Raw genomic sequence first — 26,050 nt, forward strand, 5'->3', positions numbered from 1 at the left:
ACATTGTTCTGATAAAACTGCCTGCTTGATTCAAGAAACGGGCTTTAAGCTGAAAATGCTCCTTAAAAAAAATTAATTCAATAGTGTAGCAATCTTTTCTCCAAAGCAAATTTGAGCTATTTCATAGCTCCCGGGCACATATCAAGCTCTTGGCAGAAGTGTGTGTGTGTGTGTGTGTGTGTGTGTGTGTGTAGGGGAACGGAAATGTTCCTATATGTGCAAGTAGAGGCAAATCTTCTCATTCCAACAGAGATCTCTTGTCACATTTTTCTTTCGCTTGCCAAAGGAACCTCTGCTCCATGAATCTGACAATGGGCAGAGTTGGCCTGCCAGGCTCTGCAATATATTTACATTGTGCTACCTGTTCTACCAGTGATAAATTCAAACTATTGTCTAGAATCTTAGAAACCTACTCTCTGTCTTGCTCAGTTGGAGGAGCTGAACTTGGATGCTGTGTTTATCCTGCCAGCAAATGGCAACAGCCGTCAACTCCATTGTGAAACGAATAGCAGGTCTCTCCTTCTGGAGGAATGAAAAGACAGTGGTGTCTCTTAATCTAGTTAGCTGCGTTTCTGTTGGATGTGCCCTAAATTTCACGCTCAGCTTCGGCCTCCTCCTTTGATAATCTCCAGAGAGCCCTTGGGTACAGAAAGCCATTATGTTAATTGGCTAGCAAATTTGTTAAATGTGCAGAATGGGCTAAAGGTCACTACATATGCAGTACATCACAGTGCAGAGAAGTGGTTAAGTGTTTGGTAGTGCTCCAGCACAACAGGAAAAGGAAGGGTTGCAAGGGCACGGAGCTGCGCAGAGCTACGTTTTCAAGATACATTCTGCTGATTTCTTTATTACTCCTCATTGCATACAACCCAGCATGCATCTGTTGCACTGCTATAGCCCTTCCATAAGCCCAACACTCCGACATACATTATAATGCTAGTTTTAAATGGCCCAGGGTCACCTGGATCCAGCCCATTTGCTCCTTTCTTATTTCTTTACAGTGGTACCTCAGGTTAAGTACTTAATTCGTTCTGGATGTCCGTTCTTAACGTGAAACTGTTCTTAAGCTGAGGTACCACTTTAGCTAATGGGGCCTCCTGCTGCCGCTGCTGCACAATTTCTGTTCTCATCCTGAGGTAAAGTTATTAACCTGAGGTACTACTTCCGGGTTAGTGGAGTCTGTAACCTGAAGCGTCTGTAACCTGTAGCGTCTGTAACCCGAGGTACAACTGTACTTGATTCCCCCCCCCCGCCCCATGTAGTCCAACATGCAACCTAGATTTTTGCATTTATTTTTATTTTCCACCCCGTATTGAGAAACTGGTCTTATTCCCAAAATAAAAGCTTGTTGCCAACTGATTCCGCATTCCCCTACAGAGGGTCCATTTGCAAACCAATGAAAGTGGTCCCAGCAATAGGGGTTATATCTAATATTTTTGGGTGTATACCAAGATTGCAGCCACCTCTTTCTTCTTCATTTGCCTTGGGTGCATGCAGGAAGCAAAAGGCATGGATAACCTATTAAAGGGAGGGTTTTCAAATTAAAGGGAGGAGCCACACCTACCTTGGTGGGGGCAGGACCTGGAATCAATTTAGACTGAAAGCGCCATGTGGAGGACAAGCACAAACGATTCCAGATTGAAGATTCAGGTAGGTAGCCGTGTTGGTCTGACACAGTCAAAATAAATTTAAAAAATGGAAAATTGTCCAATAGCACCTTAGAGACCAACTAAGTTTGTTCTGGGTATAAGCTTTTGTGTGCATGCACATGAAAGCTTATACCCAGAACAAACTTAGTTGGTCTCTAAGGTGCTACTGGACAATTTTTCCATTTTTTTATTTATTTCAATTCCAGATTGAGTAAAACTACATTTTTGGGGGGGCAGTACAAATGGGGTTGTATGCGTGCATCTTCCAGTCTTTCCCACAGTAACTCACTCCACATTACAAAGTTCTCTAGACTCCTTCCTCTCTTTCGTCTCCTTTCCTGTTCCTTTCAAGGTACATTCCTGCTCCTTTGGCTTGTGCCTTATTTTCTCCCACCTCTTGTTACCAGCATAACACATTCATTGTTGTCTTCCTTGGGTGTGGCCTGTGAAGTAGTTTCCTCAGAGTGAGCCTTGGGCTACATTGCTTTATGAAGCACCTATGAAATGCTCTACCTCAGAAGGACATGCAGCTAAGGTCCCTGAGACATTATTTGCTTCCCAGGTTCCATGTACTGTACGGAAAGTCTCCTCAGTATGGGAATATAAAAATTAAGATTACCCAGGACCAGCTCTAGATTTGTGAGGTGACTTCCAGCTTCTGAGAACCCTAACCATGATATATATATAAAATGATAGACATGTGAAAACAAAATAAGGCACAAAAAAGAGAGTGTGAGACATACCTTGAATATTTTTTTATTTCACAAATGCTTGTCTAGTCATATTCTATCTCTGCCGCCCCACCCCCAAAGTTATCCAAATACCAAGCAACTAGTCACCTCTTTTAGCTACCATATGAAGATAATAACGAGAAATTCTCACATAAAAGTAATTCCTTAGTCAACTTGATGTGAAACTATAAGGACATAAAAATGTAACAGTTCTACACATTTCAACACCCACTTGACCCATTACCAGCCACTAGTAGTCTGCAATCTGCACTAGTACAGCAATCTGAGAGGAAATGTCCATGGCCATCTTACCTTGTGCCTTCAGAACCAAGTCATTTTTAAATTAATATTTATGAACATTTTAACTAGGCGGGATATCAAATCCAAACTCTTCTTCTTGTTAACTATTTAATATGACAAAAAATCAGGGCTTTTTTTCCAAGCCCAGAGTTCTGGCACCTTTCAGGTGGGTGCCATTGCCATTCAAAGTCAACAAGGGTGAGTTCATGGTGAGTTCTGGCACCTCTTCTTCTAAAAAGAAAAGCACTGCAAAACATATATCAATATATATATATATATATATCCCAATCACATTTTGTATTTGCTTAAATTTGCATCTCTAAGCTGATAGTATGTGCCATATTTTGCTTTGAGGCTGATGAAAACAAGTTGCGAAGCTTATCAAATGCCCAAATATTAACAAGGGTCTACATGTGAGGTGCCCTTGGAGATTGGGGCCAAGCCCCCCCCCCCCAATTATCCTTGCACACAGGCACACAATATTCCCCATCTTTCACAAGAAGTGGCTGAGAAATTTCCTGTTTGTTACTTGCACAGGAGTAGCTGCCACCAGCCCTGTTATTCCCCAACTCTGAGCTGGGCCACTGTGGAGCTGTGGGGATCCAAGAGAGCAGGAAATAACACATGTCAAGTCTACTAGTTGCTTGCTAGCCTAGATCTAACTAGTTATTCCTGTTTCACTCTCCTCAAAAATATTATACAGTGGTACCTCGGGTTAAGAACTTAATTCGTTCTGGAGGTCTGTTCTTAACCTGAAACTGTTCTTAACCTGAAGCACCACTTTTGCTAATGGGGCCTCCTGCTGCCGCTGCACTGCCGGAGCACGATTTCTGTTCTCATCCTGAAGCAAAGTTCTTAACCTGAGGTAATATTTCTGGGTTAGCGGAGTCTGTAACCTGAAGTGTATGTAACCTGAAGCGTATGTAACCCGAGGTACCACTGTAATGTAACTGAGTGGTTAGTTAGCGAGTGGGATAGGTGCTGAGTTATACTTGCATGACACTTAAAGGTAAAGGGTAAAGGAACCCCTGACCATTAGGTCCAGTCGTGACCGACTCTGGGGTTGTGGTGCTCATCTCGCTTTATTGGCCAAGGGAGCCGGCGTACAGCTTCTGGGTCATGTGGCCAGCATGACTAAGCTGCTTCTGGCGAACCAGAGCAGCGCACGGAAACGCCGTTTACCTTCCCGCCAGAGCGGTACCTATTTATCTACTTGCACTTTGATGTGCTTTCGAACTGCTAGGTTGGCAGGAGCAGGGACCGAGCAACGGGAGCTCACCCTATCGCAGGGATTCCAACCGCCGACCTTCTGATCAGCAAGTCCTAGGCTCTGTGGTTTAACCCACAGCGCCACCCGTGTCTGCCTGACACTTACAACAACTGTAATTAAGATACATTTACTAGAGGGGGGAGGAGTGAACCATTGCCTTTTAAAGAAAATAAAAAACAAAGTGCTTTATTAGCAGAAATCCTGAAGTACTTCAATGTACAGATCATCCTTTCCCGAACTAAGCCTGGGTTCTGTTTGTGGAAGAGGTCAGAGTTCCCTGGGTTGAAGGGGACCCGTGTACCTCCAGATGTTTTGGAGCAAACTCCCATCAGCCTTTGTCAGCATGGTCAATGTCTGGGATGATGAGAACTGTAGTCCACAACATCAGGAAGCACCACACTAGCTACTTTTGACCTTGTGGCCATAGAAGCTGGAGATAAACTATTTCCAAAAGCATGTTATATTTATGGGGCAGTTCTCAAGAGGAAAGGTGGAACAAGGATCCAATCAGAACAAGATTCTGACTGTCACAGGGCAGGTTTCATGTACATAGAATTTCCGAGCTCATGGACGTAGCTCCTAAAGGTGTAAAGATTAGGAGATGTTTCTGATCCTTTCAGATGCAAAAAACTGGGTCTATATGAGGATGTGCAATGAGAATTATGGTTGAGGAAGGTCTCTGGATAGAGTTGTACAGTCCAGGAGGTTTCATTATCAGGTTTGGCACAGTGCCATCTGGTGGAACCCCCCCCCCCCCACTCAGTATACCTGAAGGAGCGTCTCCACCCCCATCGTTCAGCGCGGACACTGAGGTCCAGCTCTGAGGGCCTTCTGGTGGTTCCCTCACTGCGAGAAGTGAGGTGACAGGGAACCAGGCAGAGGGCCTTCTCGGTAGTGGCACCCACCCTGTGGAACGCCCTCCCATCAGATGTCAAGGAAATAAACAACTACCTGACTTTTAGAAGACATCTGAAGGTAGCCTTGTTTAGGGAAGTTTTTAATGTTTGATGTTTTATTGTGTTTTTAATATTCTGTTGGGAGCCGCCCAGAGTGGCTGGGAAAACCTAGACAGATGAGCAGGGTATAAATAATAAATTATTAGGATTATAACATTCTCTCTCTCTCTCTCTCTCTCTCTCACACACACACACACACACACACACCATGAGCCCTGATGTGGAGACTTATCAGACAGTGGACAGCAACATTAGAACTCTGAGCACCAGATGCCAAGGGATTTAAATTTATTTCAATGCTCCTGTGTAACCCCTGCTATAGTATTGGTCCAGGGCACTGTGAGAAATGTGTGACAGTCTTCCTTGAGCTTTCTGGAGCTGCTGGAAAATGCCATGTTCTGACACCAGCCCTGGGGCCATGTAGGTAGGCAACTGCCACACCCTACACCATTCTGGAAAATTATTCAGCCTCAGGAGCAGTGGGAGAAGGGACGGTGCAAGGAAGCAACTATAGTGGGAAGGAGCAGATTGGAAAACCACATTTTATGAGCAGAAATCTACTTGCTGGTGTCTAGATCCACATTTTATAATCCTGTACTAACCTACCAAATATAATGGATCATATAAATACTGGTTCCTGTAATTAATTTTTTGTGTGTGCAATACTGTAAATACTGTAATTAGATTATTATAATTTTTTTTGGAGGGTGAGGTCTTTTATGACTATGTTTGATTAGGAGCAAAAGAATAAACAAAGGTTACCTGGTGAGTTATAAATGACCAGCATTCCCCATCAGTTCTCATTTGTCCCCAGGAATTCTCATTTAGGCTGAGAGATTTAGGCTGATCTTGTGTTTAAAAGCTGGTATAGATATACCCACATTGCAATATAGCGCTGTATGTTCCTTGTTGGTTTTAGAAACTTCAGAAATATCTTAAGATGAACCAGGAGGCAAAAGGTGCCTGGAAATGTTTTTCAAAGTTTGCACTGAGAGGGGGAAAAAGAACCTTACATCTGTTCTTGGTATGAAAGTCAGCTGAACAGGCTTGTGTTGTTGTTTTCCCCAGGATGCCTTTCATGTTTCCCCCTCCTTCTCTTCAGAAAGCCAGCTATTTATTTACGCTCAAGGTAGGCCCATTCTTTTATCTCCTGGTGTACTGTAAACTAAAGCAATTAGCATACTGGAATTACAGTACAGTCTCTCTCTCTTTTTAAAAAACCCTCTGTCAATATTATTTTTGGAGGGAAACCTCTTAATGAACTGTAGACAAATAACAACAACAGGAACGGTTGCTTGGTGTTCAGCAACGAAAGTTGTTGCTTGTAAGTCACAACGCCACATGCGATGAGCCCATGAATAAAAATGAGAGGGCAGCCCTTTGACAGGACCCCATCTGCAAGCATCCAAGAAAGCGTCTCAAGTGTTGTGTATTTACCAGATGTTGCTAAGAGCTCTCACTGGAGCAAGCATTGGCTTGCCTGGCCTTTGTACACTTTTAAATTATTTATTATTATTTATTATTATATATTTACTTATACCACACCTTGTCCCCAGATGGGACGCAAGGCAACATATGCATAAATTTATTTATCTCAGAAATGTTTCAGTGGGCATCAAATGTGTTACACTAGGAGCATAATTCCATAGCCCTTTAGAATTATTGTGCCCAAACAGTCCTGACTGACTGACTGACTGACTGACTGACTGACCCATGGAATCCATATTGCCTAAGGTGGGCCACATTCACACCATACATTTAAAGGCCTGTAATGCCACTTTAGAGGGATGCCGGTGGCGCTGTGGGTTAAACCACAGAGCCTAGGACTTGCCGATCAGAAGGTCGGCGGTTTGAATCCCCGCGACGGGGTGAGCTCCTGTTGCTCGGTCCCAGCTCCTGTCAACCTAGCAGTTTGAAAGCACGTCAAAGTGCAAGTAGATAAATAGGTACCACTCCAGCGGGAAGGTAAATGGCGTCTCCGTGCGCTGCTCTGGTTCGCCAGAAGCGGCTTAGTCATGCTCGCCACATGACCTGAAAGCTATACGCTGGCTCCCTCGGCCAATAAAGCGAGATGAGTGTCGCAACCCCAGAGTCGGTCACGACTGGACCTAATGGTCAGGGGTCCCTTTATCTTTACCTATTCTCCTCACAGAGCTACTATTTCCAGTGTTTCCAGTGAAAAGGGATAAATTGTTAAGCCACTCTGAAAGCTGTAGCTCGGTGAGGTTCTCCTAATGACCCACTGAATTGGTTGCAAGTAAAGAGGTAGGTGGGTGAGGACAGGCTGAGGCTGGTGGAGGAGCACCCAATTCAGCCTACTGGACCAGCCTTCACTGCACATAAGAGTCATTTACTAAAGTCATCGCATGGCCAGGGGAGTCATATTCCTTTACCACTTTTCATATTTCTCCAGTCTTCTCTCTCCCCACCCCACTCCACAATATCTCCTGCTACTTCCCATCCTTGCTTTGCCAGTTTACAGTACTCCAATCCCTGTTCTTGACTTTTAGATATTTTGGGCTCTCTAGGTCCTAACTTACAACATGTAGATGGCGCAGTTTAAGGTAGTTTTAGGCTCTGGGTTTTGCAGTCTTCTGGAGTGGGTAGATACTTTGGGGGACCCTCCTCTTCATTCTGTGGAGTGGCTCCCTTGACTTCTCCCCCAAAGGCCTGCCCTGTGACCCTGGTACGCCCCATTAATGTCTATCCACTTTATCAGCTCAAATGTTTGGAGATATGTAACTGGCTTCTGAGTCATGAATTGTAATTCTCTACTCTAAGGGAATTTTCAATTCACGAACACCATGAACTACACTAGGGGAAATTCCCTATTTGCATCCCAAAAGTGATGATTGGATTTGGAAGATGGACGTAAAACTTCACCAGAGTAAGTCCATGAGGGAAATTGGGATCTGTATCTAACATAATATTTGATCTCTGTTCTGTCCTTAAAAAAATAAATCTGTTTCAGATACTTTCTCCGTTCAAGGTTCAGTACTGTTTTCTGTTTTTATGTCTGTATTTCTATGTTATAGAAATATATATTTCTATGTTATATTTCTATATTATAGAAAGCCTATAACAAGTTGTTTTGGTACTCCCATTCTATGAATACTTGTCCCTCTCCTTATCCTACAATCTATGATCCCTTGGAGGTCACATGGGAGGAACTTATTCCGCAACCTCCATCTTGGAACTGAGTGTACAAGTTGAACTTGTGGCTACAACAGCAGCATAAATTGTGTGTGTGTGTGTGTGTGTGTGTGTGTGTGTGTGCTTTCCTTGTTGCCCCAGTCCCTACTTTCTGTAACATATTTTTCCCTGATGAAGAATTCTGGAGAACTCAGATGGTTGCTACAATTTTTGACATTTTGATTTATATAGATTGATAGAGGACCCTTCCTTTTAATAAATAAATAAGATTCCAGTACGATTGTATTTCTGTATGCAGTCAGCATTTACATATAATTGCATAACACTACACTGAAAGCACCACTGAGATTTGAGGTTCCAGCCTTCGATCATGCTAAGGCCTGTTTAGAAAGCCACACATGTGGAATTCTTCCTAGCATCCAGACCCATTTGGAAATATTTTAATCCAGGAAAATATGGGCGACAGATCCTTTACCATAGCAGCACAAACAGCCACAAGTGTAATAATGAATCTTGTATGTGTACATATGTGGAAAGCTTGATGCTAGCTGTTTTTAAAACAAGCACTTCAGCTGGACAGAAGGAAAAACATCATACTCCATTTCATTCCAATGATCCTGAAAATTGGTGGGAGGGTTTACTCAGGCAGGGAGAAACTGGTAACAAAGTTTGCCATTAACTCTTCCTTCGCCATGTTTTGAATGATGCTGTTTTTAGAGTAATTCCAGAAAACTAGCCATGCTAATGGATTTACTGCCCCCAGAAAATAAATCAACCAAGATGATCATTATGGCATTTGAGAGACTAACTGGTTTATTGTGGCACGAGTTTGTGTAGGCAGTACCCTACATCAGATGCATGAAATAGACCATGAAGGTAGCAGATATATGTGTGGGCTGAAGTCTACTGTAGGACATAGTAGACATAGTAGCAAATAAGAAAAAGCTTATTATACTGGACCACTGTATGTGCATGATGAATATAACTAAATTTAATGCAGTTTCGTTTTGGTAATGTCTTCCATCTCAGTGCTTAAGAAGAAGGTGCATTTGCTTTCTTCCTATAGCGTAACTGGAAAAGTAAAAATCCCAACCTCGTGTGTCCAGTGTAGAAGCTAGAAAATGTAAGTTTGCAGGTCATTCCTTTGTATCAAGCTGTGCAAATTGCAGAGGTTGACAATGATGACCAACGTGCAAGGATGCAAGATGTGTTGTTACAAACAAGTCAGTGTGATCCTCAGGCCTCTGCACTTCCCTTCATGTGCACAGGGCAGCAATTTAAAGCTTCTTGTCCTGTTTTTGGCCCCTTAAACATCAGTTTCCTGTTTCTGATTAATATGGGAGTTTGTAGCCAGGATGAATATCAAACCAGGATATCAAACTGAGTTTGCTTAAAAAGGAAATGTGTGTGTGTGTGTGTGTGTGTGTGTGTAGACTAGGAATGGAAGTTTAAAACCTTTCCCCACTTGTGTTCAAGTGTGGGCTCTAAACAAGTGTGCTCTAAACAAGTAACCATGCTGTTTGGTCTGAACTGGGTGCATGTCTTCACTAGCCAGCTCAGTCAATTCAAGATTCCAGTTCAATTCTCCATCCTCTGTGATGTTGTTGTTGTTTAGTCGTTTAGTCGTGTCCGACTCTTCGTGACCCCATGGACCAGAGCACGCCAGGCACTTCTGTCCTCCACTGCCTCCCGCAGTTTGATCAAACTCATGCTGGTAGCTTCAAGAATACCATCCAAACATCTCATCCTCTGTCGTCCCCTTCTCCTTGTGCCCTCCATTTTTCCCAACATCAGGGTCTTTTCCAGGGAGTCTTCTCTTCTCATGAGGTGGCCAAAGTATTGGAGCCTCAGCTTCACGATCTGTCCTTCCAGTGAGCACTCAGGGCTGATTTCTTTAAGAATGGATATGTTTGATCTTCAATATCCTCTGTGATATACAGAGGATATATAGATCTTCAATATCCTCTGTGATATACGCAGGCAAAATAGGGACAGCCAGGGCTTTTTCTCCCCCAATCAGAACTCACCAGAATTCAGTTCCAGCACCTCTCAGGTGGGCACCATTGCCATTCTAAGACAATGAGGGGAATTTCGTGGTGAGTTCCGACACCTCTTTTTCTCAAAAAATAACACTGGCGAACAACAGCCACACACAAGAGAGAGCTGTCAGCAGTTTGAGTGCAACTCTGAAGTTTGCAGTAGTATGGAACGAATCTGTGGAAACAATTCCCCACAAAGAACCCAGAGAAGACTGAGTGTAACCGGTGCCCACAGAATGCTAACTTCTAGGAATGGGGGGAAACAAACCCCGAGGGGAGTTGGGAATAATGCCCACAGGAACTAGGGCTAAATGCTATGGGATACTTCAAGATTCACAGGCAAGGCAAGTTCCCATTTGTTCACTGCTTGTTTCTTTCATCAAACACTTAATAATGTATAGTGAGGAGCTGGTGCGTGACTGAAGATGCATGATAAACATCGACGCTGGTATGCATCTCCCTCCTTCATGGTTTACAGTGAAGCATGCTGTAGTGTAGACAAACAGAAACTTGTCTGTCCCGTAACATTGGAAGTTGTCCCAAGTCAAGCATGAAGAACCAGTGTCTGGCATGTGGACTTTCTAAGAGAGATCAGCATGCAGGGAACTAGATTCCCCTCCTCTCTTTTTCATGTTTCTTGTGAATCCATGTGGATGTTACATTCCATTGAAGCTTTTTTATTATTAAAAAAAATGTATTATTTCTCCATGGAAAACAAATATGCCCATAGTGAATAGTTTGCAGGGCTGAGCCTCTGACCTAGACTGGGTGGATGTACGACAATTACTCTGTCCCTTTCTTAAGGGTTTAATCACAAGGTTGAAAACTCTGCAACATTCAGTCAGGATGGAGCTGAAGGCTGAAATGTCACTTTTGAAACAGGGTTAAGAAGGTCGCACAGCTGCAAATAATAATAGCTCGATGAAAATCAGATTCTGACTGCAACCCACTTCAAGAATAACATTGGAACAGGAAACAAGCCTGCGTGATATTCTTACGAGTTAAGCCGTACAAATTTTTACAGATATTTTATTTAGTTATTTGTTTTTTATGCAGAGACTGAAAGGAGAATAGGGTCCAGTGATTTCACGCCATTCCTTTCCAGCAGTTGTGCAAAGACAACGTTGTGCTAATCTGATATACCCACAAGGGTAAGATACAAAGTGAGCAGTGAAATATTTGAGGAGTGGTCATTTGAGGAGTGGGCTTGTTGTTTAACGTGCTGTATTTTTGAATTCTTTTTTTGTTCTCTGGAGGTGTTTCCAAACCTGTGGAAAATCTGAAGGGCCAAAACCCCCAAACTTCAGGTTACTTAAATATGTCTGTAATTTGTGCCTGGCTGTGTTAGGGACCATGCTTTGCAATGTATATTCACTAACCCCATGACAGATTGACAGTGAGGCTGTTCCCATGTTGGGCTGAGGTGGAGATACTGGTGGCCCTGCTCTCCTTTCACGTCATTTGTCAAGCAGCCTCTGCATCTCCCTCCAGGAAAATATTTGCTTGGAATCTAAGACAGTGAGAGAGGCTGTTTACCAGCACCTGCCCCACATTGGTCTTGTTTCTGAGTTTGAAATGTGGGAAGAGCTTGAGGTGGTTTATGAGTGGGCTGCCTTGGTGTATAGACAGGAAGGCATTGAAGAGGGGTTGTGACTAAGTTGATTTTGATGTATGGGGAACATGGGTTGGATACGGAATGGCCATGCTGGCAGGTTATGGGTGCTAGAGCAAGTAAATGGCAGGTTATGGGTGCTAGAGCAGTTAAGGCAGTGCCACAGGGAAGGGTTAGGGTGGCATGTAGGTGGGAAGGGTTTGAGCAGTCGTGGCAACATCTCTCCTTCCTGCCCGAAGGCATCTTGCTCAGGGTTCCTTCAAACTTGGCAGTACCACTGAAGATGTACCTGGACATTGTAATCTCTCTCGTTCAATTTTAAACACGTGTTTTGAGATGGAGCTAGTGGTGGTAGTGGATTAATTTACACAAGAATATTGCAACAATATTTGGGTTTTATTTCCAATATATGCGAAAAAGTCCCTTCCCCTTATTGCGTATCATTGGCATCTTGAGAGAGAACAGAGTGTGCCTCCGGAGGTGAAGTTAAACTGCTTGAGAATCACAGTGCCTGCTGTGGCTGTAGAGACCAGTAACTCATAAGTGCTGCCTCCTGTGTTGTTTTTGCTGCCTTAGCAGCACTGAAGTGAGCTCTCTGGGGTGCAAGCTTGGACATTGTGTATGGAGGTCCTGGGCTGCCCAGACAACATGACCCTCCTCTCAGCCTTGCTGATGTGGTCCAAAGGAAAGGAGAGCAATACGTTTTACACCAACTTGGCTGCAGGAGTTGCCTATGTATGATATGCACCGTATTTTTCGCTCCATAAGACACACCTGACCATAAGACAGACCTATTTTTTAGAGGGGGAATGCAAGAAAAAAAATTTCTTTAAATGGAGTGCTGAGCAGAGCCTGTATGCATCCCAGGCTCTGCTCAGCGCTCCCTTTCACAAGCTGCGTGGAGCGTGTGTGTGGCACTTGCAGGCTTTTCCCCAAGAGCCGCACATACGCTCTACGTGGCTCTTGGGGGCTTTTCCGGGAGGTGGGGGAAGGGACGGAGGGGCTAAGCCAGAAGCTAGAACAGCAAGAGGGAGTGCTGCACAACGATCCCTCTTGCTGTTCTGGCTTCTGGGATAGCTGCGCGAAGCCTCTTCAGGGCAGCGGGATGAAGGCTCCCACTGCCCTGAAGAGGCTTCACACAGCTGAGCCAGAAGCTAGAACAGCTAGAGGGAGCGCAGCAATCCCTCTTGCTGTTCTGACTTCTGGGATAGCTGCACAGACTGCATTCGCTCCATAAGACGCACACACATTTCCCTTACTTTTTAGGAGGGAAAAAGTGTGTCTTATAGAGCGAAAAATACGGTATGTATACATATATGCAGCTTATCACAGTCACACAAGCAGTTTGTGAAGATTATAGAAAAGTCAGAATGCACTCCCTCTCCATAGCTATGTGAATTACCCATTAGAGAATACACATTAAACAATATTGACGTGAACACAGTTCTGTCTTCAGCCAATCTTTATCCACACTCTTTCAGTCTGAATGCCATGTATCTTTCTGCCTCGTGCTGAGTGAGTGATATTTCATCAGTGTGTCAGGCTTCAACAATGCAATGGGCTTCCTAGCATATGTAGGCTGCCAATACCGTGCTTTACTTGGTCACTACAGGGCAATGAATTTTGAAAGATGTTGTTAACATCTACATTAAATCCTAAGCTTCTTTTCACTTGCACAACTACGCTAATACTTTCAAAAACTGGCATATAATGATTACAAGTACAATTGTTTCGATTCTGAAATTAAGATGTCAGTTCCCATATATTTTACTATATACCATATGTCCGGAATTTTCTGGATGTAGCCAGCATTCAGTCCTCGCAAACAGTGTCCAGGTGGAAATTGCTGAAATGTCTGGGGAAACCATGGCGTATGGCCCATGTCAGTAGTGTAGATTTGGATGACTTTAATTAAAAATAGCTCAAAACCTCATTTTTTAGCTCAACAACTTTTTTGGGGGGGAGAGAAAAAGAAAAACGCTCAACAACCCTAATTTCACTTACTTAAGTTCAGTGGGATATCCTTTCTGCGGACTAAGGGTTTGTGGAGATATTATCATTCTGCACGGTCTCAACCCTATCTGTACTTGATCTTTGAACTCTTTGGTCTGCTGTCTCTTTTGTATAGTCCTGTGCTGAATTCTTTTTAATGAGATCTGACACAAAGAATCCTGAAAGGGTGGGCTAATTTCACAAGGGATGAAAATGTTTGCAAAGTGCTCCCTCTGCAAAGTCTGAATTCCACCCTGTTTTCCTGTTATACAAGCTGGTCTTCCACCATGACCTGTTCCTTTGGTCTTCCTGTAGCATCTGTACCAGCCAGCTTTACTTCGCCTCATGTTCCTGAGCAGCAGAAACATCTATGTCGAGGCGGGTTGAGGAGGGAAAGTTCATTCTACTTACTGCTGCACTAGCTGCAAAAGTTCTGCTTTGTACAAAGCAAAGTGCTGTCCTGGGTGATTCTCCAAGGCCAGCCTTTGATTTCTTAGTACCCCAAACTGTTGACCCGTGAGCAGCACTTCAGATGCAGCTGCTGCTATCATATCCTCCAAATGTCCTGATTTCCCAGGGGCATTCCTGGAATTACGAAAGCCATCATGGCTTCTGATTTGATGCTGGAATGTCCCCATTTTCCCTACCAGAATTTTTTTTTACCAGGAGTTTGTTTTTATCTTTATTCATTTTAAGACCTGCTATTTCTCCAATTTTTTTTATCTCTTCTAGTGCTTTCGGGAGTGACTCTGTTGGTTCTTCTACAGATATCACCACATCATCTGCGAAAGCTTTTAATTTATATTTTCTCTCTCCCACCCCTATTCCTTTAATTTCTTGATTACATCTTCTTCTTTGCACCAAAACTTCTAAAACTATTATAAACGATAAAGGTGACAGTGGACAACCTCATCTAGTTCCTTTGGTTATTTTGCAATTCTCAGCCAGTACATTATTTACTAGCAATTTTGCTGATTGTTCAGTATATATTGCCTTTTTTATAAAAGTATATATTGCCTCTTTTATAAAAATGTCTCCGTAATTTCATTGAAAATTGCTTCTTGTGTTAAAATTGCTAAAGCTCCAGAAAATTGCGGCCGAGCCTGTTTCACATGTTACAGAAAATTTAGTCCCACATTCATAGATAATCCTGTAGTTTTATTCAGATTAAGATATGTTCGGTTGTCAGCTTCCACTGAGGAAAAAGTAAGACTAAGGAAATCCCACTTTATAATGGAAGAAAGAAAAGGAGAGCTGTGACCCACCTTATTTCTCCCTCTAGTTTCTATGTAATATTTCAACTGAATACTGCCCTGCTGCGTACAGTTCTTTTGATCCAAGACAATTGTTTGTGGGTTGCCATAAAATTTTCTCACCAGCTTTTCCCTCTTATTTAGATAGCACCAGCAGAGCAATAAAGGCCTGTGTTGAAATAGCAACAGACTCTTCGCTTGAAGTTTGCCTCTTGACCCAGAGTTGAAGAATGTGAGCAGGACAGTGTGGTACCTTCTTCTAATAAATGTAAAGTGTAAGTTTCTCAAAGCCTTTCACTTATATGAAGCATTTTTAAGATTTATTAACACAAAATGAAAAAGGGTATTTTTGGAAATATTAATTTCTGATAAGTAAGAGATTTCTATGGCGTCCTGATGCATATCCATATTAGAGTTGTCCAATGTAATATAAGCAAGCAAGCATGGCATTAGTCTATTTCAGAAAGAAACCACTATACAGTGGTACCTTGATTCTCAAATGCCTTGGTTCTCAAACACCTTGATTCTCAACCAGAAGTACTGGTTGAAAACCCAGAAGTAAGTGTTCCGGTTTTCGAACAATTTTCAGAAACCGAACGTCTGATATGGCTGTCGGCTATTGTTTCTGGGGCACCTGCACCAATCAGAAGCTGCGCCTTGGTTTTCGAACATTTCGGAAGTCAAACGGACTTCCGGAATGGATTAAGTTTGGCGCTTTTGTTTTTGGTATTTATTTTGCATTTTTGTTTTTGAGATTTTTTTGGTTAATTTGTTTTTGTGACTGTGTGGAACCCAGTTCAGCTACTGATTGATTGATTGTGTGACTGTGGAAATGGATAAAAGCCCCCCATCTAAACAATGACTATCATCAGTGCAGGTAAGAAAAAACAATAATTTTAATTTTTATCATCTACAATACTGTCTTTATTTATTTTATAGTACAGTACATTGATTATTGCTTTCATTGTATGGATCAAAGGTCTCATTAGATAGTAAAATTCATGTTAAATTGCTGTTTTAGGGGTTGTTTTTGGAACGAATTAATCTGTTTTGCTATGGGAAAGCGTGCCTTGGTTTTGGAATGCTTTGGTTTTGGAACAGACTTCCGGAAGGGATGAAGTTTGAGAACCAAGGTGCCACTGTAGTTTGCTCAAGGGCCAGCTTGTGCTGCTAACCTGGAAATGACTCACTGCAGTTTGTTTGTTTCAGATGACATATGTGTTTATCAGTGTAAGGAAACAATATTATAGCCACCCTAGTAAACACAGCTTGCAATTTGCAAGCATCAGTGTGTACTACACTGTGTCGCAGGGCATTGGACTAGATGAATCTTGGGGGGTCCTTTCCAACTCTACAATTCTATGATTCCACAAGTCTACTGGAAATCTCCTCCTCCTCCAAATCAATGATTGGTAAAAGCCAATGAAACATGATCACGTGACCCATTTTCAGATCTACCTTCCTGGTGTCACTTATAAGGTTCAATAGCCTTGATAACTAGAGAAGTCCAAATGTATATAATCTACAGTTGTTTAAACTATCGCAACAGCAGCCAGCAATGAAATATGGGAGTGGAATATCAACTTCCCACACTTTCACCAGCTTCATAGTTTGTGAGAGGTTTGCTATATCAACCAAGAATGCCAGTCCCCAAAAATGGGACAATAATGTGACAGAATCTCCAGATTTTTAAGCTAACAAATATCCCTGTAAAATTGAATCTTAATGACTCAGAGATATACAGTAGATGAAATGGATGTAATTTCTTGCTAACGAGTTCATTGGAAGTTCTAAACTGAATAAGCATGAGTTGCTATTTTATGGATGAAGGTAGCAAAGCAATGGAAAGCAACTTGGGACTACATTTTCCACAAGGAATGTTCCAGAACTGAAGCGAGTTTTTCCACAGAGTGACATGGTCAAAACTGTTTTTCCAACCAGGATCCAGATATTTGCAATTTAGGGTATTGGTTTCCCATTATATAACCAATTGAGGCTTATGTAAACCCTGCCCCCCCCAAAAAAAGAATGCTCCTGCTCAACATTCCAAATATATAGTATATTCTTAATATTGCCATGGGGGAGGAATAATTTCAAATGATTCTTTTAGCTCTTCCCCCTTCTTCCTGTGCTGAAGTCACATTGCATCTTTCCACACATTAAAAGAAAGAGAGAGAAATGCAGTGGCTCAGTTGTCAGGTTGTGTAAAGTCTGTTTTCTCCCCTCATCCGCAATGTGGGGGCAGAATGATGGAACATTATTTTCAATAAATTCATGCAAAGGATAACAGATGGATTATATATGCTTTATTTGTTCATGCAAAAAGGTTCTTGTATACCTTCAGAGGTTATTTCCTTAAACTCATTATTTGGACAGCAAGGGTTCGATCTGTTATGGAGGAAGTGCCTGTGGATCCAATCCTATATTGGAATGGATCAAATCTAAAAGAGTGCTTTCCCCAATATCAACCAACTTCAGCCCTATGATCAGCAAAGGAGGCTCAGTTGGTGGTTGGTGGTGACCCACAGCAGGGCCTTCTTGGTGGTGGTCCCCAACTTTTGCAGTGCCCTCCCTTGTGAAGTGCTTCCATTTCCTTCAGTATTAACTTTTAGGAGAAATTTTAAAAGATTCCTGTTTACTCATGCATTTGATTATTAGTTAAAGAATACCTAACGGATTTTAGGAGTTTTAAACTTTCTTTTTAGAAGGTTGTTTTTAAATTGTTTTATAGCAGCTGTTTCTTTAGAACTGTTTTTAGAGGTTTTCATTGTATTGTTTGATGATCGCCATCCTGGGCTCATTTGGAGGAAGGTGCAGAATATAAGTTTAATAAATACATCAATAAATAATATTTAACCTTATCTTCTTAATACTTAATCACTGCTCAAGATAATCACTTCAGAGTCTTAGAAAAGGCTCTTAAGCATTATGTTTGAAGTGATAATCACTAGAAGAGGCAAAGGTAAAAAGGTATACAGTATTTAATTTGTGATATTTCTGAATAGCATTGGTAGTATTATCTAATAATAACACTGAGAATAATTTTTCTCCAGATAGAAACTTCCTCTGACAGGATAATTCTATCTTCGTTCTAAGTGCACAAATATGCTCTGGAAGGGCACTTATGAGCAGACACTAGGAAGTTTGATTTTAGGAGTTAAGGGTGGGTGGTAAAGTTTCTGTGTGTTGTGGATGTTTTTTTATGGGGGCCCAGGCAACAATACTTTCTGTGTTTTCTGAAGTTTTAGGGGTTCCCTTTCCCTCCTTTCCTTTTAACATGTAGATTCATGAGGAATCAAAGATGAATTTGGAACAGGAGAGGCCTTTTGTCTGCAGTGCCCCAGGCTGCTCACAGGTGAGTTGAATGGCTAAGAATACAAACCAAGTCTATAGTTGTATCATAACATCTTCTGGTGTATTAACATGTATCTGGTCTTTTATACATTTATTACGGATTTTTAAAGGCTGTTTGATGTTGCTTGGATATTTTGTTTTAGATGGTGGTGTAATTGTATAAACCAGTGGTTCCCAATTGGTGGCCTGCGGGCCTCTGGGGGTCCGCCTAACCCACCCAGGGAGTCCGTGGCACATACCCATCAACTGTCCAAGGCATCTCATTTTGGGGGACCATGCTCATGGAGTTGTACAGCCCAGAAGACACGCATCCTGGTTTTGTGCTGGGACATGTTGGAGGGTATGGTGACACCATTCACCTAACAAAAACTACCACAGAGATTCCAACATTTTCAAAAGCCATTGCTTGGCTTTTGAAAAACAGGAGGTCCTCAGTACTTAGCTAATTGGGAACCACTGATAGAAACTATATTTAGGATGCTGTAGCACCATTCAACTATCCTGTGGCACTGTGGGTTAAACCACAGAGCCTAGGGCTTGCCGATCAGAAGGTCGGCGGTTCGAATCCCCACAATGGGGTGAGCTCCCATTGCTTGGTCCCTGCTCCTGCCAACCTAGCAGTTCGAAAGCACATCAAAGTGCAAGTAGATAAATAGGTACTGCTCCAGCAGGAAGGTAAATGGTGTTTCCGTGTACTGCTGTGGTTTGCCAGAAGCATCTTAGACATGCTGGCCACATGACCCAGAAGCTGTACGCCAGCTATCTCGGCCAATAAAGTGAGATGAGCGCTGCAACCCCAGAGTTGTCCGCGACTGGGCCTAATGGTCAGGGGTCCCTTTACCTTTTACCACCACCCCAAAGTTCCTGTGGGAGGAAGGGCAAGATAGAAATAATAAATTAAAAAAGGCACGTAACACAATTATGTAGCTAAGCTATACAGCTGTCACTAGTCCAGTGAATATATGCTTTACATTTTGTGTATGTTTTTATTCTCTGTAAACTGCTTTGAGACCCAGATGAAGTGAAAAGCAGAGCAAACCTTTTGATAAATAAGAAAAATAAAATAAAATAACTCCAGCCCTTTCGGGACTTCTTGCGCAGTAATAACAAGTGGCTCCTGAAACAACATGTTACAGTGTGGAGTCATAATCTGGTTTCCCAAAATAATCTGCATTCTAATATTAATTGAGCTGTTTTGGGCTTTTCCTTCCCCTTAGGATTCTCCATGGCCTTACAATTATTATGGCAAACTTTGGCATTCCCATGGGTTGTATGTGCATTGATGGTGGCGTTTCGGCTGCTTTGATACCAACACTGAAATACTACTATTAATATTTATGATGATATCTATAGACTATTGTCTGAGCACACCTTGAAAAGTATAGAAAAAGGGGAGGGAGAACCAAAAAATCCGCTAACCACCAAAGCAACCACCGCTAGAGAAATACATTTGCATGTGCCTTTATCCTTATAGAAAATAGGTTCTCTTAAATGATGGGTAAAGATTAATTTTACTCATTGCATCATTGGAGTCCACCCCTTCCCACATCCTTACCATGTTGTCGTAATGCCTGAACCAGTTACCTTAAGAACAAAAGTAATGTCCTTTGCCAGACATATATTCAGAAACGAAATCTTTCCTTCCTTTTGTGTTTGCTTGGCAGCGTTTTCCAACAGAGGATCACCTGATGATTCACAGGCACAAACATGAAATGACTTTGAAGTTTCCTTCACTGAAAACAGATAACATGTTATCAGGTAAGAAGATAGGAGTAGGAAAGGCAATCGGTTGTCAATTCTGATGCGGATAAGGATAAACATTAGTTTCGTGCCAAGGCTCCCCACCCCACCCCATTGCCCCATCTACCAGGAATAAGCAGACAAGACACATTAGAATTTGGGTCAAATAAGGCTACAACTTTACTGATTACGGGTGTCAGAGGTTTGGCATAGGCATTGGGTATAACCATTGACTTCTGGAACCACCTGGGTCAACCTGAGAGCAGGGCCATCCTATGACCTACGTCAAATAGGAATGCCCCTGAGAGGTCGCTGTCTTGAGGAGTGATTTGGTCCTAGCTCCCAGCTGGGCATCAGGATGGAAGCAATTCCTCTTGGATCCCTTTAACGGGATACTGTTTCCCTCGGAGGTGCTGGCAGAGGCTACGACCTCCCTTCCAACCAAGGCTTACCTGAACTGCCAAGTTGTAATGATTGCTATGAGGTAGGCAAAACTGCCAAACAAGCCAATTGGTCAGATGGAAAAAAATTCCTGCTTGGCCTTGAAGATGGCAGCCAACGAGGTCCATAGCAAGGTCAAGCACAAACAAGAAAACCAATATACAGAGGGAGGGAGAGTGGGAGATCTGGTGAATAACTGGGTGCCAAGGCCAGGGTGTGCTATTTTTTATTCCCCAGGAACGGACCCAAGGGAAGCTTTCTGCTCCGTTAGGCCCGCCCCTTGGGAAAGGCCCACCTTCCAGCCTGCCTGCTATTGGTCAATTGCACAAGCAGGCTTGAATTTGAGGCTCCAGCAGGCGAGGCAGATTAGCCCCAATGTTCAGGACTCAGTGCTGGATCACAATGAGGGGCGCTGGCCCACAATGCTGTAACACCTTCGATGGTAAATGGGCTTATGTTCATTTCGTTGTTCAATTATGCTCTCAAGATGCAAAAGACAGACCACAGCCAATTCACATTTCCCCAACTGAGTGTATGATAAATTAAATAGGCACAGTCCTGTTTGATGAGTACTGTGGTGAGTCGAAAGTGTTGCTGTTGCCCTGTGATGCTTAGTTGTGTGTTGTTTCTTCCAGTGTTTTGTTCTTTGACAGCACAAACTGGCACAGTGAGGAAGAAGCCTGAACTATTTTCCTTGTTGTTGTTTTTTTTTGGTTTGTTTTTTTTTGCACAAAGGTGCCTTTGCCATACATGCTTCATCCTCCAAGAGAAATAAATACGGGAAATTGTGCTGTTTTCTCCACTTTCTAATTTTCCAACCTTTGCAGATATGTTATCAAACAAACAAAAAGTCAGAAACAAACTATGTGCAATTGAGCAATATATATAGCTTGCACCATGTGGGAGAGTCAGAACAATGAAAGAAAGTGCTTCTTCTGCAACATAGAGTGTGGTTAAGTTATTCAAAATCAGGTGATGGCCAATAACTTGGAGAACATTAAAAGGCAGTTAGGCAAAATTTGTGGAGGATAAGGCTTTTTATGGTTGATAGTCATTGTGGTTAAATAAAACCTTCAAGATTAGAGAAAACAACATGCCTTTGGGTACCAATTGCTGCAAAAGGTCAGTAAGAGTGGACTGGTCTACCCATAGAAATCTGGTTGATCACTGTGGAAAACGGGATACCAAACTTTGTTCTCATCCAAAAGGGGTCTTCTTATGTTACAGCTGTCTCTAATTGCCTTTCCCCATTTTTTGTATGAGAAGCAGAGGTTCTTTTTATTTTAAAAAACATATATTTTTATTGGCTTTTATAATTTTACGAAGCTAAAAATGAAAACAATAAATAAGACGTAATAACAAAAAAGAAACTTCCCATATTCCCCATCCTCCCACCTTCCTAGCCCTCAGTGGTACAGTTAGATTACAGTGGAACCTTGGGTTGCGAACATGATCAGTGAGGAAGGCACGTTCACAACCCGCAGCGCCGCATCTGTGCATGCACGAGATGTGATTCGGTGCTTCTGCGCATGCGCAAAGCGCCAAAACCCAGAAATATCCCGTTCCAGTACTTCCGGGTTCAGCATGGTCCGTAACCCGAAAACACGCAAACCGCAGCATTCGCAACCCGAGGTATGACTGTACAAGTCAGTTAAGAATTTTTAAGCTTATAGACTGGCTAATTCTGGAGAGCTTAGCTGGTTAGATCATGGTGCTGATAACGCCAAGGTTGCAGATTCAATCCCCATACAGGACAGCTGCAAGTTCCTGCATTGCATGAAATTGGACTAGATGATCCTCGCGGTCCCTTCCAACTCTACAATTCTATGATTCTATGACAGTTTCATTGTGCAACTTGGAGTAATCAGAAGGAGTTCAGGGGGAGTTTTGTGTATCCATTGTAGTGGAGATAAAGAAGAACTAGGTGGACAAGATGAGCAGCCTTTGACTCTTTGGTAGGGCTCTTCTTACAAGGGATGCTACTTGTATACAGCAGGCACTCCCTCAATATATAACCCCCCCTCCCAAAGCATGGTGGCTGAGGTCCAGCTCCAAGGGCCTCGCTGTGAGAAGCCAAGTTACAGGGAACCAAGCAGAGGGCCTTCTTGGTAGTGGCACCCGCCCTGTGGAACACCCTCCCACCAGATGTCAAAGAGAAAAATAACTACCAAACTCTTAGAAGACATCTGAAGGCAGCCCTGTTTAGAGAAGCCTTTAATGTTTAATAGGTTATTGTATTTTAGTGTTTTGTTAGAAGTCGCCCAGAGTGGCTGGGGAAACCCAGCCAGATGGGTGGGGTATAAATAATAAATTATTATTATTATTATTATTATTATTATTATTATTATTATTATAGCAGGATACAATACAGTGGTGCCTCGCAAGACGAAATTAATCCGTTCCGCGAGAGTCTTCGTCTAGCGGTTTTTTCGTCTTGCGAAGCAACCCTATTAGCAGCTTAACGGATTAGCGCTATTAGCGGTTTAGCGGCTATTAAAGGCTTAAAGGCTTAGGGGATTAGCTGCTAAAAGGCTATTAAAGGCTATTAAAGGCTTAGCAGATTAGATAAAGGGGGGGGGGGGAAAGCGAAAAAAAAATCTCTAGACTCGCAAGACATTTTCGTCTTGCGAAGCAAGCCCATAGGGAAATTCGTCCTGCGAAGCAACTCAAAAACGGAAAACCCTTTCGTCTAGCGGGTTTTCCGTCTTGCGAGGCATTCGTCTTGCGGGGCACCACTGTAGTGGGTAATTGGCCCTGCTCTCCTCCTCTGTACAGTTCTTAAAGGTGTGATGGAATACCCAAATAGGGCTAAAGGAAACAAGGTGTTGAGGCTCATGGCTGCCCCAGCTTTTCCAACTTCCCAATGTCAACGTTTGTTTGTAAAGAGCTCTGGTTCTTTCTTCCTTGGGTCTAACCTTGAACTAGAAGTGTGGAATCAGACCACTGAGAATGTTGAAAGCTGCTTCTAGGTAGACATTTTAGTGCACACTTCACACCAGACATTTAAAGCACCTTTATTCCACTTTAATGGCCATGGCTTCCCCCAAAGAATTCTGGGAATTGTATGTCACTCCCTCACAAAAGTACAATTCACAGCACCCTTAACAAACTACAGTTCCCGCGATTATTTGAGGAAAACAATGTTGTTGAGATACATGGTGTGGATGGAACCCCTTCAGAGTCAACTTGCCATCCCTAGCACCTGCTGCACAGGAATTCCTTTAAGTCCTGTGGAGAGAGGAGTTTTCTGAGGTGAAAAGAGAATCTCTGGGGGAACTGGCAGGGGTGGAGACTGTCCTCAAGAGCACATCTGTGAACATTTTGCATAGTTACAAAGACACTTGTAAAAAAACAACAACACACAAAACCCTAACTAGCAGAGGGGAAAGCTTGGAACCAGAAGCAATAAAAGTCCTTGAAACACTCTGTATAACTGTTTATACTGCAGACAGTATGTAATCTCTGAGCCATGTCAGTGGCTTTTAAAAATCATTAACACTCACAGAATAATTCAGCAGAGTTTGGGAAGAAGTCTGGAGTGGGATAACAGTTTTCGCAGACTCTCACACTGCCCTTCCTGAGTTGGATTGAGGCTCATCCGCTGAATTATAAAGGGATCTTTTGTATGTTTTCCCTCTTGTATTCCTTTCTGCTGGTTCTGTGTTTTCTCACTTCGCCTGATGGATTTCTTTTTCCTGGGTGCCGCATTTGTACAAAGTTATTCAAAGTAAGGGAGGATGAGGTGAAGTACATGTTACAGGATTGGCTTCAGGGAGATGATTCAGATTGCTCATCCCATTTAGGGAATCACCTCCTCTAAATGTAAAATAAAGGCTGCAAGTGTATTGCCAAAATGCCACGGGTGAATACACATCAGAAGACGGAAATGTAATTGCGATAGGTATAATGTCTTAATGCATTTATCCCATAGGGCACCTGTTTTATGCAATGCTAAATGAGGTACTTTCCATTTATTTAAACAACACAAAGGCTAGGTTTGTAAGTGTGAGCTGGTAGAGAGTCGCCCATTGGATGCGGAGGAGATCATTCTGGCCACTAACAGTGTCTCTCACACTGTAGTACTATGGCAACAGTCCCCATACCAGTCACATTTCTTTCCACAATTTTAAAGCTTTCACAAAATTGAGTGCAATTTAAAATTTCAATAATTCCAGGATACAATTTTTTTAAATTTCAAGTTTGGCTTCTGACATTTGACTCTGAGGGACAGAAAAAATATCTTCTCCCTCTCATGATGCTAGAACCCAGGCCATTGATTGAAGATGAACGGTGGAAGATTCGGACAAACAAAAGGACGTGCACTTCTTCACAAAGCACATGGCTAAACTACGGATTTTGTGACCAGATGAGGGCCACCAACTTGGATGTCTTTAAAGCAGCCTTTCTCAACCTGTGGGTCCCCAAATGTTGTTGGACTACAACTCCCATCATCCCTAGCTAGCAAGGCCAGAGCTCAGGGATGATGGGAGTTGTAGTCCAACAACACCTGGGGACCCACAGGTTGAGAACCGCTGCTTTAAAGGGAGATTTGACAGATCCATAGAGCATAAGGCTATCAACAGCTGCTAGTCATGATGGCATGTTTTAACTCTATGTTACTGAGAATTGCAAGTGGAAAGAATGCTGTTGCCTTTATGCCCTGTTTGTGGGCTGCTGGTTGGCCACGGTAAGAACAGGGTGCTGGAGTAGACAGACATTTGGTCTGACCCAGCAGTCATAGAACAATAGAATTGTAGAGTTGGAAAGGACCCCATGGGTCATCTAGTCTAACCCCCTGGAATGCAGGAATCTCAGCTAAAGCATCCATGACAGATGGCCACCAACTTCTGTTTAAAAACCTCCCAGGAAGGAGAGTCTACAACCTCCCAAGGGAGACCGTTCCACCGTCTTCTTATGTGCTATAATAATAATAATAATAATAATAATAATAATTTATTATTTATACTCCGCCCATCTGGCTGAGTTTCCCCAGCCACTCTGGGCGGCTCCCAATCGAGTGTTAAAAACAATACAGCAATACAGTTCTTACGATATATATTTTTTTAAAAATCACACATCTCGATGATTTTTTAAAAAAGCAATAATGGCACCATACTCAGTAATTTTATGCTTTGTTTTTATCTAAAATCCTCACATTAAATATAATTGGAATTGTTGGACAAAAGTCAAACTAGGAGAATTTTTGCAAAAACACATTTGAACTATGACAGTTTGCTTGAGGATATTTTTTCCCCTCCAAGTTCAGCTCTAATCTTGTTTGTTAGTTATGCATCGAGCCATTGCTGAGTGATCAGTAAGCTTAGCCTACAGCATTGGATAAGACCCAAACTAGCACAAATCAGGACTGGAGCATGAATGGTGCAAGCAGCTCAAAGGAAGAGTAGCAATATCTCTTCACCCTTTCTTCCAGCACCATGGCCTTTTCCTATAGGTCAACCTTTTTAAATGATGGCAGTCACAGCCCCAATCAGAGGACTTACCCAGTCCCCGACCCCCACTACCTAAATAGGCTTAAAATTTAGGCTGTATTCTTAGACAC

At 42.5% G+C, this 26,050-nt stretch overlaps 1 protein-coding gene across 8 annotated transcripts in view; it reads left to right on the forward strand.

Annotated features, from left to right (window-relative positions):
* The window catches only part of CREB5 (cAMP responsive element binding protein 5), a 263,319-nt gene that overhangs the window by 46,009 nt on the left and 191,260 nt on the right, over positions 1-26,050 (forward strand). For 3 of the 8 annotated variants that reach the window (XM_080974908.1, XM_080974906.1, XM_080974912.1), the window contains exons 2-4: positions 15,100-15,230; positions 18,239-18,310; positions 19,974-20,067. In XM_080974908.1, coding sequence (XP_080831034.1) covers positions 18,257-18,310; positions 19,974-20,067 — 148 coding nt within the window. In that variant the 5' untranslated portion in view covers positions 15,100-15,230; positions 18,239-18,256. Of the gene's footprint in view, positions 1-5,974; positions 6,036-15,099; positions 15,231-18,238; positions 18,311-19,973; positions 20,068-26,050 lie in introns of those variants that run through there. The other 5 variants (XM_080974907.1, XM_080974909.1, XM_080974911.1 and 2 more) reach the window with 5 other exon arrangements.

This window comes from Podarcis pityusensis, assembly GCF_964106645.2.
Source record: "Podarcis pityusensis genome assembly, chromosome: 12".
Classification (NCBI taxonomy): Eukaryota; Metazoa; Chordata; class Lepidosauria; order Squamata; family Lacertidae; genus Podarcis; species Podarcis pityusensis.